General features: G+C 54.0%; 1 protein-coding gene across 1 annotated transcript; it reads left to right on the top strand.

The window, feature by feature from the left end:
* The first annotated feature begins 7,152 nt into the window (after positions 1-7,152).
* Cebpa (CCAAT enhancer binding protein alpha) lies at positions 7,153-9,883 on the top strand. Its single transcript, XM_036190220.1, has one exon. The coding sequence runs from the start codon at positions 7,307-7,309 to the stop codon at positions 8,375-8,377; it is 1,071 nt and encodes a 356-aa protein (XP_036046113.1). The 5' UTR covers positions 7,153-7,306; the 3' UTR covers positions 8,378-9,883.
* The last annotated feature ends 3,681 nt before the right edge of the window (positions 9,884-13,564 follow it).

The raw sequence follows: 13,564 nt of genomic DNA, 5'->3' as shown, positions 1-13,564 counted from the left end.
TCTTGATTTTCCACAAAGTTCGGTTTCTTACATTGTTCAGAATTTTTTTTTTTTTTAAATGTTCCTTGAGGGCATGGAAGCTTGGAATCAGTAGGAGACAGGGTAGGGTCAGGGTAGTGAGTTCAGAGGAGTGAGGGCATGTTCAGCAGGCTGGCCCATCCAGTTTGCATGCTGGCGCAGCCCCTGCCTCCCACATGGACCTGCAGGAAGGCAGACCTGTGCCCCCAGGGAGCTAATGCCCAGCCATGTCCAGGTTCTATGTCTAGCTCAGCTGGGGCCCTCCTCTGTGCCCTACTGACCCAACACATAACAGAGCCAGGGCAGCTTCAGGACCCAGCTCTGGAGAACTTCGCTGGCAAAGGCTCTTGCCCTGCCTGGATTTTCCCCAGAGAAAGAGGCCCTTTCTCCTCCCTCCAAGGCACTTTTTGCTCAGCCAAGCCCCTGGGGATCACATCTGCCTGAGGGGGCCTCTTTCCAGTCAGTGGTGGGCACCATTGCATGTGGCCCAGTCTTTTGGGAACTGCTTCAAGAGGCCCTGAATTGGGTCTGCTTTGGGGACAGGGGTTGGCCCAAGGGATCAAGTCTTCTCCAGCATCTTCAGGACTACCCTTCAGCAGCCCTCCTAGGCTTAGGGACAAACTGAGTTCTAGGAGGGTGTCTGGGTACCTGCTTTCCTCCACACAAACCATTCTGTGTTCATTAACAAATATTTGAGGCGCTCTTCTAAGCCAAGGCCTGTTCTAGCCAGGGGAAATATGCAGAACAGGACAGACAAGGTCCCCGCCTTTGTGAAGCTGGCATTCTAGTGAGGGAGGCCAGATAAGGAACAAGTAAAATAAGTCAATAAGACCGTTCTGAGTGAGCTATGAGGAAAATAAAACACTATGGTGCCCTAAGCAGCATGGGGGAGGACATGGCTCACACCTTTCTGAGAAGGTCTCACTCACTGACTAGAAGAAAGGGGCTGTGCCAACGCAGGAAGAACACTCCAAGGAACAAGAAAAGCAAGCTTGTGTAAGGGGAAGCAAGAGTAGATTCATGCTATGCTATTCCAGAACCTTCTTTCCTCCCTCATATCCAAGGTGTTAAAGAGGGTTTAAGTATGAAGAGCCTGACCCAAGTGTGTTGTTTTGAAGATATTTGCCAGGTGGGGTGGTGGTGGGTGGTGGTGGTGGGGTGGTGGTGGTGGGGTGGTGGGGTGGTGGTGAGGGAATGGGGGGTGGGGGGGGTGGGTGGTGGGGTGGTGGTGGTGGTGGTGGTGGGGTGGGGGTGGGGTGGTGGGGTGGTGGTGGTAGGGGTTGTCTCTTGCTGGAGAGAGGTGAAGACAAGCAGGCCAGGAGGAAAGTGTTAGTGGCTGTGTGAAGCTGGGTGAGAATGTAAGCAAGTAATATGGGAAGGAAGGATGAATTAGGGGGTGCATATTTGGGACTGTGTATGTTGCTAGGGATTGAACCTAGGGCTTCCCGTATGCTAGGCATGTGCTCTACCACTCAGCTGTACCCTCAGCTCTCTTTCAGCTTTTCATTTTGAGACAAGGTCTTCCGAAGTTACGGGGGCTGACCTTAAATTTACAGTCTTCCTAAGTAGCTGGAATTACAGGCCTGCACTATCAGGCCCTAGAGATGTGGGCTTCCTGCCCACTGTTGTCCTCCAACAGGAGCAGGGACAGCCACATAGATGCAGCTACTGCCCTTCTGCTTGCACTGAGTAGCTGCTGGCCAGCCCAGGACATGGGACTCTACCTGCTATATGTCTGGCCCAACACACAGCCTCAGCACAAGGTTTTCCACAGTAGCTGGCCCCTAAAATCTCAGGGCCAGTTACCTAGACTCCCATGGGCCTCTTTACCAGGTGCTAGCCCATACGTATATACCCATGCCTAATGACTGGCAGGACAGTGGTGGCATTTCAACTCTGTGCTCAAATGCATTGGCCTGCCCAAGGACCTGCCAGGAAGGCTCTAGGACAGGGAAGAGAAGGGACATGGTTGTGGTTTTTTTTTCTTTTGAAGCATCACAATTTATTTATTTGTTTGTTTGTTTGTTTGTTTGTTTGTTTGTTTAGAGGCAAGGTCTCACTGTGTGGCTGTGACTGGCTTGCAACTTACTTTGTAGATGGGCCAGGCTGGATCAAACTGGCAAAAATCCACCTGCCTCTGCCCCACCCCACCCCCCACCCTCACCACTATTTTTCTAAATCTAAATTCAAAATCAAAGTCTGGTGCTCTAGCACATTGCGAAATTTGCTTTTTGTTTATTTTGCTGTAGTGAGGATGGAAATACTGCACAAGGCTCTCTTCAGCAGAGCTACACTCTCGGCTTCTTACTAATAAAGTCAAGCAAGTGCTCTACCACTGAGCCACACTTCCAGTTCCTCACTACTGGATCCTAGGCAAGTGTTTACCACATGGCCACACCCCAGCCCCTCACCAGTAGATTCTAGGCAGGTGCTCTACCACGGAACCACACCCCAGCCCCTCACTGGGGATTCTAGGCAGGGGCTCTACCACTGAGTCACACCCCAGCCCCTCACTGGGGGATTCTAGGCAGGAGCTCTACCACTGAGCCACACCTCCAGTGCCTCACTGGGGGATTCTGGGTGAGCACTACCACTTACAATATATCCTCAAGCCATGAAGTAATGTTATTTATGATGGGAAATCTAGAATATATTTTACCTAATGGCTTCTTGGTTTTGGTTTTGATAATTTGGGGAGAATGGTGTTTGGGTTTGGTTTCTTTCTTTCTTTTATTTTTTTGTTTTTTGTTCTCACAGGGTTTCTTTGTATAGCTTTTGGAGCCTGTCCTGAAATTTGCTCTGTAGACCAGGCTAGCCTTGAACACACAGAGAACAACCTGCCTCTGCCTCCCAAGTGCTGGGATCAAAAGCTTGTGCCACCGCCCGACTTTTTTTTTTTTTTTTTTTTCAAAGCAGAGTCTCATTATGGAACCGCTGGCCTGAAACTCACTGTGTAGCCTCAGCTGGTCTTGAACTCTCAGTGAGAGTCCAGAACCTGCGATTCCCCTGCCTCTGCCTCCCAATCCCTGGTTGAGTGGTAATTTGGTATTTAATAAAACATGAAATGGGGCTGTGATTTGTGCCACTGTTCTTGGTTCCACAGACCATGGAGAAGAGGGGCCCATGTCCAGCATTTCCTTTAAGCAATGTTTCCTCGCTGGGTGGGGGATCTGGGGTTCATCCTGGAGCTTTACATCAAAATAGTATAAAGAACTAAATTTTTAAACAATTTGCTAAACAAAACTAAGAATGAATTTTTGAAAATCCTTTGCAGTTTGATTTTCTTCTAGACTCTCTAGTGCCTGCTTTTGCTTATCTGCTAACAGCTTCGAGCAAACGGGAAACAGTGCAAACAACAGAAGGAGTCACACACGGGTTCCAGTCGGTGAATAGGAAGAGGAAACTGGAAACAGCCGATTCTCGTGAATGCAGGATTATTATTTTTTTTTTTGATATACCATATACTCATGGTTATGATCATCCATGGCATCCATAGTTACATTTCCTAACAGGCAAATCACTTCTGGGATGTTTGGTAGAGAATAATTTCACATGGCTCTGCCTAAGATCAGGCTGAGAAACCCAGCATAGTACCTCATCAGGCATCCAATAATCATCCAAAGTGAGTTCCTCAGTGTGACAAATTTCCGGAGAAACAGAACCTCAACAGTGTGTATGCTCCTAGAAGCCAACAAGTCAAAGAACACTTCAGGAGGGTCTTACTTATCAGCAGCAACAGCACACCCAGAACCGAGCTCAGCATATTCCCTCAAATCCTTCCACGTGCCCTACAGCAGATTACCAAGAAATTCAGTAACTTGCCTAAGGTCATTCAGCTAGTAAATGATGAGGTAAGTATTTTAATGGGTCTGTGGAGCCCCTCACTTACTCAGGGCCTCCTGATGTGATAGGACATGTAATCTATTGGGTGATTCCGGTAGCTTCTCCAATAACTAATAAACAGTGGATTAGCAACACTCCACTCCCACCACAGACTCAGGCCAGCGTGCTGCAGGGGTTTGGAGGAAGACATATGTGTCACAAGATGGCAACTCCAGCTGGAAGCCTGGCTTCTTCTTTAAACAGATCCTGTCCTCTTCCCCATCCTAGGTGGCCTCTGTACCTTCTGGTGGCAGAAAGAAGGAGCAGGTTGGAACAAGTTCCTTCTGTGTAGCCTAGACTGTCAATGATCATGCCATCCTCCTGCCTTGACCTCCAGAGTGTTGAGATTACAGGTATGCAGCACCACACCATTTTTTGGGCTCCATTGTCTCTCACCTAGCTAAAACTCCCTCTCCATTTCAGCCAGAGTAGCCTCTTAGGAACCCAAGTGGGACAGAGCTCCCAGACCATCCACCAGAGGATAAAAGCCTGTGGTTTCTCTTACCTAGGATGGCCTTGGCCATCAACCCAACCCTGTCTGTGGATCCAACCTTATCTAGGCCCCTCCCTAGCTCGCCCCACACTCCAACCTGTCAAACACCTTGTCCTTTGTTACCAGCACAGGCCAAGCGCAAGGCAACCTCCCCACCTTTGCACCTGCTGTTCCCTCCTCCAGGGCGGGGGCAGGGTGGGGAGGGGAGGGCTTTCCTTCCTTCCTTATCCTTCCAGCACGAATTCCTGCCTGTTTCAAGAAATAGCTCAAAGGTTCACTCCTGCATAAAGCCCTCTCTCGCCTCATGTTTCAGTCCGCCTCAGTGTGATTCCACCACTGAGTTGTGTAAAAGATATATACTTGGCCCTCACTCCTCTGGAGGCTGGAAATCTGAGACCAAGTGAGCGGCCTTCTCCAGAGCCCAGAATTGGCTGTAGCTGGGTGTCTCCATGGTATCATAGATAGCCTTAATTCCCCGTTTCCATCCCTAACAAGTGGGGCCATTTCATGGGTGATGGCTTGGCCCCTGCTCTTCTGGTGTCCCCTTCTCTATGATGACCCTTTTCCTACCATGAATATGGCATGTCTGCCCTGCTATCTGTGTCATGTGCCTAGACACTTCTCACTCACCCCTGGGAATTTAGAAGGGTAAAGGACCCTGTCGGCTATTCAGGACCTGCATCAGGCTTTGGGGCAGGGGCCCCATCCCTCACCTCATGCACTTATCACACCCTTCCTTGTTGATGACTGTGTTCTTGTGCTCCAGCTCCCTCCAACCTCAAGTCCCTGTGCTTGCACAGATGAGAACAACTATGGATGCGCCTGGTGTCAGCCTCCTGCTTATGGCTCTCTTAGCTAGGAACTTTCTCATGGCGGTCCCTTTCCCCTTAGGGGGAAAACAAACAAACAAACGTTATTTTTAGCTTAGTAGAAAGCTGAAGATCCCACTTGGCTTTTAAGGATTTATCTCCAGGGGACACTCCACAGGTGCATGGTGTATAAATGGGTCGCGCATCTGGCCCAAAGAGTGATGCTCCGCTCACACCAGGTTATTTATTTAGTGTAGCTGCTTTTTACTCTCTCAGTTCAAAAGCATCAAGCTAAAAATATCTTGTTTATGCGCTCTGGCCCGAAAATGAAGCAGTTGGGTCATTAATCACCGAGAATATGTTGAATGGGAATTTGATTAAAGTACAGGATGCATCCTCCAGACGAAGTCATTTCTTTACTGTAACCACAGTGGAAGCACAGCGGGCCTCCCCAACTGAGTTTTTAGCCGCGCCTCCTTGAGCCTCCTTGGCGGATCGCAGCGCCTTTCTTGAGCTAAGAAGGCCACTGCACAGGGGGTCTTGACCTGAGCACCCTGGAGTCTCAGGAAGGGCCCCCCCATCCTGGAACGAAGACAAATGGGGCTCAGGAAGACGTCAGGCTTCAGCTCAAGAGGCCACAAGAGGCTCCTCGGGGTGCAAAAGGGAGAGACTTGGGTGCTCACCCGGCCTATGTGCCCCCGACCTCGGCGGCTGAGATCCAGGTGAAGAATGAGCTGGACGCCACGTGGCTGGGGAGCCCGTGCAAGCAACTCCTACCCACAGCTGCAAGCCTGTAGGCGGCGCGGTGCTGAGGATCTCGAGGACCCGACAGGGTGCTCCCAGTGGGTGCTCAGCCTCCGTAGCCAGGAACTGGACACCCGGCTACGGAGATTAGTGCCCACCTGAATGACAGTAGGGAAAGAAAAGTAGCTTCAGGCCCCTGTCTAGGGGTTCCGCTTGGGGATCACGCTCCCTGAGTCAAGTTCACCTCCTCTCTCTCCCACACCCTGCCCTCTCCCCGCCCCCGAGCGCTTGCCCTAGTGTCCTGCTCCGAGAGTCTTGGAGGACCCACCCTCCAGTCCCGAGGAGGGCAAAAACGCCAAACACTTGACCAGAGGCTCCACACAGGGTAGCAGCGTCCGCCTTGTAAGCCTAGCAATCCGAATGCTCTGGCCTTGAGACGTAATTAAAAAGAAAGTTTTCCAGCCGGAGCGCAGGGGCCAGCCAGGTCCTCGGGGCTCCCGGGCTAACGGCCGCCTCCGCTCCCTGCTGGGTCCTAGCGCCCTGCTCTGAAAATCCCGTGGGACCCCAGGGTAGAGAGGTTGGGCAGAGAAGAGGTGCTCTGCCTTGAATCAGTAGGGTCGCCCAGAGTTCAGAGATAAAGACAATCTCAGCGCTCTGGACCTCGCACTCGGCGGTGCGCGCTAGGTTGCTGGTCCAAAGCAGTTCCCAACCTCCCGCGCCACTGCTCTCTTTTAGAAACCGGGGTGGGGGACAGGCCTTGTCCTAGCTTTTAAGACCAGTCTGCGCCACGGTAGCTCAAGACTAACATTCTCTCCACCCCCTACCCCTACCCCTCCCTGCTCGGCCTCTGGATGCTCCCGGGCTCCCTGGTGTTGGCTGGAAGTGGGTGACTTAGAGAGGCTTAAAGGAGGGGCGCTCGGTCACGGACCACGTGTGTGCGGGGGCGACAGCGCCGCCAGGGTGGGGCTGAGCGCAGGCCGGGTTGCCTTGCAGCGCAGGAGGCAGTGGGCGTTGCGCCACCGCCTCTCTCCACAAGCACTGTGCTCCCGCCCCACTCGCCGCCTTGGGGGAGACACAGAGAGGAAAAAAAAAAAAAAAAAAAGAGAGAGAGAGAGAAGGCGGGCTCTAAGACCCAGTAGGCACAATCCTGCTCTCGCCCTAGGTCCAAGACCCGCTTGGACACCAGGGGGCGATGCCGACCCGATATAAAAGCGGGTCCGGCGCGGGCCTGACCATTCGCGACCCGGAGCTAAGCGGGCGCGAGCGAGTTGGGGCTCTGGGTGGGCGGCGGCAGCAGCGGCGCCACGCGCAGGCTGGAGGCCGCCGAGGCTCGCCATGCCGGGAGAACTCTAACTCCTCCATGGAGTCGGCCGACTTCTACGAGGTGGAGCCGCGGCCCCCGATGAGCAGCCACCTCCAGAGCCCCCCGCACGCGCCCAGCAGCGCCGCCTTCGGCTTTCCCCGGGGCGCGGGCCCCGCGCCGCCCCCAGCCCCACCTGCTGCCCCGGAGCCGCTGGGCGGCATCTGCGAGCACGAGACGTCTATAGACATCAGCGCCTACATCGACCCGGCCGCCTTCAACGACGAGTTCCTGGCCGACCTCTTCCAGCACAGCCGGCAACAGGAGAAGGCCAAGGCGGCCGCGGGCCCCGCGGGTGGCGCCGGCGACTTTGACTACTCGGGGGCCCCAGCGGGCCCCGGCGGCGCGGTCATGTCCGCGGGGGCGCACGGGCCGCCTCCAGGTTACGGCTGTGCGGCGGCCGGCTACCTGGACAACAGGCTGGAGCCCCTGTACGAGCGCGTCGGGGCGCCCGCGCTGCGGCCGCTGGTGATCAAGCAGGAGCCCCGCGAGGAGGACGAGGCGAAGCAGCTGGCGCTGGCCGGCCTCTTCCCCTACCAGCCTCCGCCGCCGCCGCCGCCGCCGCACCCGCACGCGTCTCCCGCGCACTTGGCGGCCCCACACCTGCAGTTCCAGATCGCGCACTGCGGCCAGACCACCATGCACCTGCAGCCCGGCCACCCCACACCGCCGCCCACGCCTGTGCCCAGCCCGCACCCCGCGCCCGCGTTGGGTGCTGCGGGTCTGCCGGGTCCGGGGAGCGCGCTCAAGGGATTGGCTGGCACGCACCCCGACCTCCGCACGGGCGGCGGCGGCGGTGCCGGAGCCGGCAAGGCCAAGAAGTCGGTGGACAAGAACAGCAACGAGTACCGGGTGCGGCGGGAACGCAACAACATCGCGGTGCGCAAGAGTCGAGATAAAGCCAAGCAGCGCAACGTGGAGACGCAGCAGAAGGTGCTGGAGCTGACCAGTGACAATGACCGCCTGCGCAAGCGGGTGGAACAGCTGAGCCGTGAACTGGACACGCTGCGGGGCATCTTCCGCCAGCTGCCGGAGAGCTCCTTGGTCAAGGCCATGGGCAACTGCGCGTGAGGCGCGCGGCTGCGGGACCGCCTTGGGCCGGCCCCCTGGCCGGGGACCTGGAGAATGATTTCGGGTCCCTGGATCTCTAGGCTGCCCCGGCCGTGAAAGCCAGGACTAGGAGATTCCTGAAAGCTTGGCCTACTCCGCGTGTCCCCTCCCTTCCTCTGAGCCGGACTCGGTGCGTCTAAGATGAGGGAGTCAGGCCGCGATTTCTCCTTGAAACCGGGAGACTTTTCCATGCAGCTGAGCTGGGAGCCCGGCCATTCTAGTATTAAGGAAGTAACCCTGTGCCTTGGATACTCAAAACTCGCTCCTTTTCCTACCGAGTAGGGGGAGCAAACATGTGCCTTGATATTTTATTTGGAGGATTCCTGCCTCCTCCGAGGCTGCAGCAGGCCCCCATGAGAGAATGAAGGGTGCAGGCCCAGGGCAGGAGGAAGATTCAGGAAGCTGAGATCCCGGCAGTGCTCCGCAGCTGCCCCTCAGTCGCTGACCTTAGAGGGGAGGGACTTAGGGAGTTGGAGATCTGATTCTAAGAGTGCCCCCCACACACCTCAGTTACGTGGAGGTGGAGGGTTCCTAGTTCCTTGCTTCTTCCACCTCCACGTCCACTCCCCACCTCAGCTTGCAACAGGCTAAGTTTCCTGGGTGAGTTCATGGAGAATGGGGGGGCGGGTGTGTGTGTGTGTGTGTGTGTGTGTGTGTGTGTGTGTGTGAGCACCACCCCCAGTCAGACCAGAAAGCTAGGTTGTAAGTTAGCCATGTGGTTAAGGGAGTGGTGGGGGACGACGGAAACCTAGGTTTCTGGTCTTGGGAGCGGGGGAGGAAAGGACACCGGGACCATCAGCCTTGTGTGTACTGTATGTCGCCAGCCGCTGTTGCTGAAGGAACTTGAATCGATCCATCCCAGAGGGACTGGAGTTATGACAAGCTTCCCAAATATTTTGCTTTATCATCCGATATCAACACTCTGTATCTGGTCTCTGTGTCCCAGCGGTGCCTTGTGCAATGTCAATGTGCACGTCTATGCTAAACCACCATTTTATTTGGTCCTTTGTTTTGTTTTGGTTTTGCTCAGATTCTTGCCAAAATGAGACTCTTCGCTGGCGGCTGGGGGAAGAAGCTGAGGAGGCTCCCTTTCCTTTTGGTTTGGGGATTTTGGTTGTTTCCTTTTGTTTTTTGTTTTTTTGTTTTTTGTTTTTTTTCTTTTGCTCCCGGAGGACCGATGAAATGAAGTAGGTTTTCCCCTCCCCCCAGTTTTCCAAGGGTGTCGTGGGTCTTAGCTTCCTCCAGCTGAGACGGCCTACAGGCCTCCTCACCTCCACCCCCCCCCCCCCCCCCCCCCAAAGGCCCTGGCTCTGGGTCTGGAAAGAAGGCCACCTCCAGCCAATTCCTGCACACCCCTGTGGCTGGGAGCAGGGTGGACTGCTACCTTCTCTTCTTTGGGGGGGGACACAAAGATTCATGCTAGATGTCGTATGTATTATATCTATAATATAAACATATCAAACTCAATTTTGGTGTCTTTTTAAAACCAGAAAGGAGTCACTTCTAAGGTTTGTTCTGGGCTGGGTTCCATTCAAAACAGCATTTTTTGTGTCTGAGGTCTTAACTTTGCACCTCTTGAGTCTCTCTTTACCTTGGTGATGTGTGTTGGGGGTGAGATTCCCCCTTGGAAGCCACATAGCACTCTAAACGGAGAATGGCCAGAGTCGGAAGACTGTGTCCCCTTGGAATTCAGGGTGGAGGGGTAGTGTTGTCTTAGGATCATGGTCTCTCTTTGCATCCCAGAATAAGAGGGACCCAGAAGAGAACCACTCTGCCTGAGGGGCAAGCCCACCCAGAACTTCTCAGCATAGGGACCCTTTGGCCACATTCCCAAATCACTCAGCTCCTCTCTAGAGAACAAGGGCTCATGCCTACCTTTTCCCACCCTTTCAAGGGGCCTTGGGAAACAGAACTCTTCACCCCTCCCTACTTTCCAGACTCCAGTGGTGTCCAAGACATCTTTCAGGCTAGCACCCCTTTGGACCTGCCTTGCCTCAGCCTACCTGGGAAGGGGGTCAGAGCCCATATATCACCTGTCAAGGCTTCATCAACCCCACTTTCTCTATCCTGGACCAAACATTGGAAAGGCTTCTAATGATCACACACTCACTGCTACAATTGCCCCCATGAGGTACAGGCATCTCGTGGGCTGCAGTAATAGCCCAGTAAGAAAAGGGTAGCCTTCATTGCCAGCCCTGCCTGAGCCTCGAGGCCAACTGGGCTCTTCACCTGGAGTGTACTGGCTGAACAGCTTACAGTATATACTAGTGAGGAATGCCAAGGACTTTCAAATTCTGCAAACTTTAGTGTTACCAGCCTTTGCTGGCAACCCTTTCCGCCAACCCCTTCCCCCTCTGCCCGCCCTCTGTCTTGTGCCTCACTGCCTCCTCACCCATGGCTGCCCTTGGCAGAGGAGAGGCCACAAGCCCTGTGAGGAGGCGGTGGCCTGCCCCATCAGCCTGGGAACTAGGGAGGCAGAGCCCCACCGCCTGCCTAGAGGCTGGGGCAGGCCATGGCTTGCAGGCCCCAGCAAACCCTCTCTGAGTTCAGTGTGAATTCCAGTTTTTCTTGTTTACAGGGAATGATCCTTGACTTCCCCCTTTGCCCCTAGAACAGGTCCTAGGCTGAGTGGAGTGGGGGAGGGGGTCATCTTGCTCTCCTCCTACCACCTGAGGCTAGGCAAGGGGTCCTCCTTGTAGGGGCTCATGGAAGAGCACCCTTCCCTACACACCAAGTTTCCTAGTAGGCCATGTTGGGAACAAGAAAGACCTGAGCACACCAGGGAAGCCTCCACTGTGGTCTGATAGATAGTGTTGGGGATGGCACGGTCCAGTGTGTACTGTGCCTAGCTGGGGGTGGCCTTACAGGGAATTCAAACTTCATAAATAACTGAATGTACCCCTAAATATTCATTGGATGCCTTCTTATGCCAGGACCTGCGCAAGGATCAAGGCATAACTGAGAACAGGCTCAGGTCTTACCCTTAGAGAGCTGACAACCCTGAGGCCGCAATGTCACAGTGACAGATACAAGAAGGGGCTTTCCTGATGTGGAGACAGCAGCCTGAACCCTAGACCTAATGAGGCAGCTCCACATGGACCCTGTCCTCAAATGCCTGCAAACTTCTGCCTTGTGTGAGCCCTTCTCAGGACAGACACTGCCTGGCTTTCTTTCTCTGTCACACTCCTGAACCCCGTGTCCCTTGGCAGTCTCCAGGAAAGGAACACAGCAGAAGAAAGAGGGGGAGGTGACTCCTTTGCCACCAGATAGCTTAATGCTCACACACACACACACACACACACACACACACACACACACACACACACACGTCACCCTTATCTCTTAGATCTCCTGGGAATCTGTGAATATGGGGTTTGGCCCTGACACCTGCTATGAGCCACTGGGAAGAGTGAGGAGTGTCTGCCCCTCCCGGGGCCCGCCCCCTCCTTCCCAGCCCAGGTGGAACCTGCCAGGCCTCCACCAAGCTGCTGATTTCACAAGAGGGGAGGGGGCCCCTTGTCTTGAAGGTCAAGGGGAGTAGAAACCCTGACTTTGCTTAACCAAGGGACTACTTTTTCCAGGGCACCCACAGGCTTTCTGTAGACATTGTCCTTGCCTGGATGATGTTGACATTCTAGCCTCTGCTCTGCTGTGCTGGTAGATAGAGGAAGCCCTTTTCTTCTCTCCCATCTCCTTCCCTTGTCTTCCTTTCTATCATCTCCCCTTCCTTCCCCTCCTCTCTCCCCTCTTCCCTTTCCTGTCCTCTATTTTCCCTTTTTTAATGCTACCTCTTCTTTCTTAACCCCACACCTCCCCACCCTTATCCTTCCCTGTGGATGGAGCATTTAACGAAAGCTGTAACCTAGGAAAGAAACCAATTCACTATCAAAGCATCCTAGCCCCATCCCAGAACAATTAAACAGCCAGATGGAATCTCTGGGAAAACGCATTAATAACTCGAACAATCTGTGCAGGCCGGCAGGAGCCCAGGAGCCTGGAGCAGGGGTGGGGCTTGGGGGTGGGGTGGACAGAGGAAGGCTGGGGATGCTGGAGTGTGAGCTCTCCGCCACATCTTGCCCATGTGGTGGCTAGCAAGGCACAGGGCCATCCCAAGGGTATGCTAAGTCTGCCCACAGCTGTGCTGTTCCCCTCTGGCCCTTGCAAGGCCCACTGTGCGTCCTGGACCCTAGTGGCTGCAAACAGAGCCAGGCAAATGTGGAACCCATTACTCAGCCAGCCACAGCCACAGCCAGCCCCATTCTGGCACCCGAGCCCTTCGCTTCTCTTCACTTTTGTTTTTATTTATTATTTTCTAGCTTTCTGGCCCCACCCATTAAGAACGGGCCTCCCTGGAAGCCTTGACTCTTCCCTTGCTGTGCCCACATCCACTGTCTGTGGACAATAGCAGGAGCTGGCCTGAGCCCCCCGAGCTCCCCACAGAAGAGAAAATTCCAGGGTCCACATTGAGAGAGAGGGCCTGGAAGGGGCTGGGTGTGAACCACAGGACCAACTGTGTCATTCCCAAGCCTGGTCTATGTAGAGCTAAGAAGCCAGACTTACTTCCTCAGCAGTTCCCCTTATGCAAACCACTGGGGACCAGAATCTCCCTATGTTGTCCAGGCTGGGCTCAGACTCATAATCTCCGTGCCTCAGCCTTTGGCGTGCCTAGGATGACCAAGCAAGCTGCACCTTACCTGGAAAAGATGGTGTTTTCTTATAGCTATCAGGTTGGGGTGGGAATTTACTTGTTTTAACAAGTCTCCTCTGAGGAGATGGCTCAGTAAAATGCTTGCCTGGCATGAGGATCTGAGTTCGATCCCAAGAATCCACATTAAAAAATGATAATAAAATAGAAAGAGAGGCTTGATATAGTGGCAAATGTTTGTACTGGGGAGGCAGAGAGAGGTGGATTTCTGGGGCTGATTGGTCAGCTCGCATAGACTGTTTTGTGAGCTACAAGCCAGTAGAAGAGTCTCTCTCTCTCTCTCTCTCTCTCTCTCTCTCTCTCTCTCTCTCTCTCTCTCTCTCTCTCTCTCTGTCTGTCTCTTTCTCTCTCCACACTAGAAGACTATACCAGAGATTAGGTTATATACTACATCCATGCATAACTCTGTCTCTGTCTCTCTGTCTGTCTCTGTCTCTCTGTCT

This window comes from Onychomys torridus, chromosome 1 (genome assembly GCF_903995425.1).
Source record: "Onychomys torridus chromosome 1, mOncTor1.1, whole genome shotgun sequence".
Classification (NCBI taxonomy): domain Eukaryota; kingdom Metazoa; phylum Chordata; class Mammalia; order Rodentia; family Cricetidae; genus Onychomys; species Onychomys torridus.
This window is presented reverse-complemented; position numbering and strand designations above follow the sequence as displayed.

Coding starts and splice junctions, on each gene's coding strand:
- Cebpa (XM_036190220.1), top strand. CDS start 7,307: ATGGAGTCGGCCGACTTCTACGAGGTGGAGCCGCGGCCCCCGATGAGC.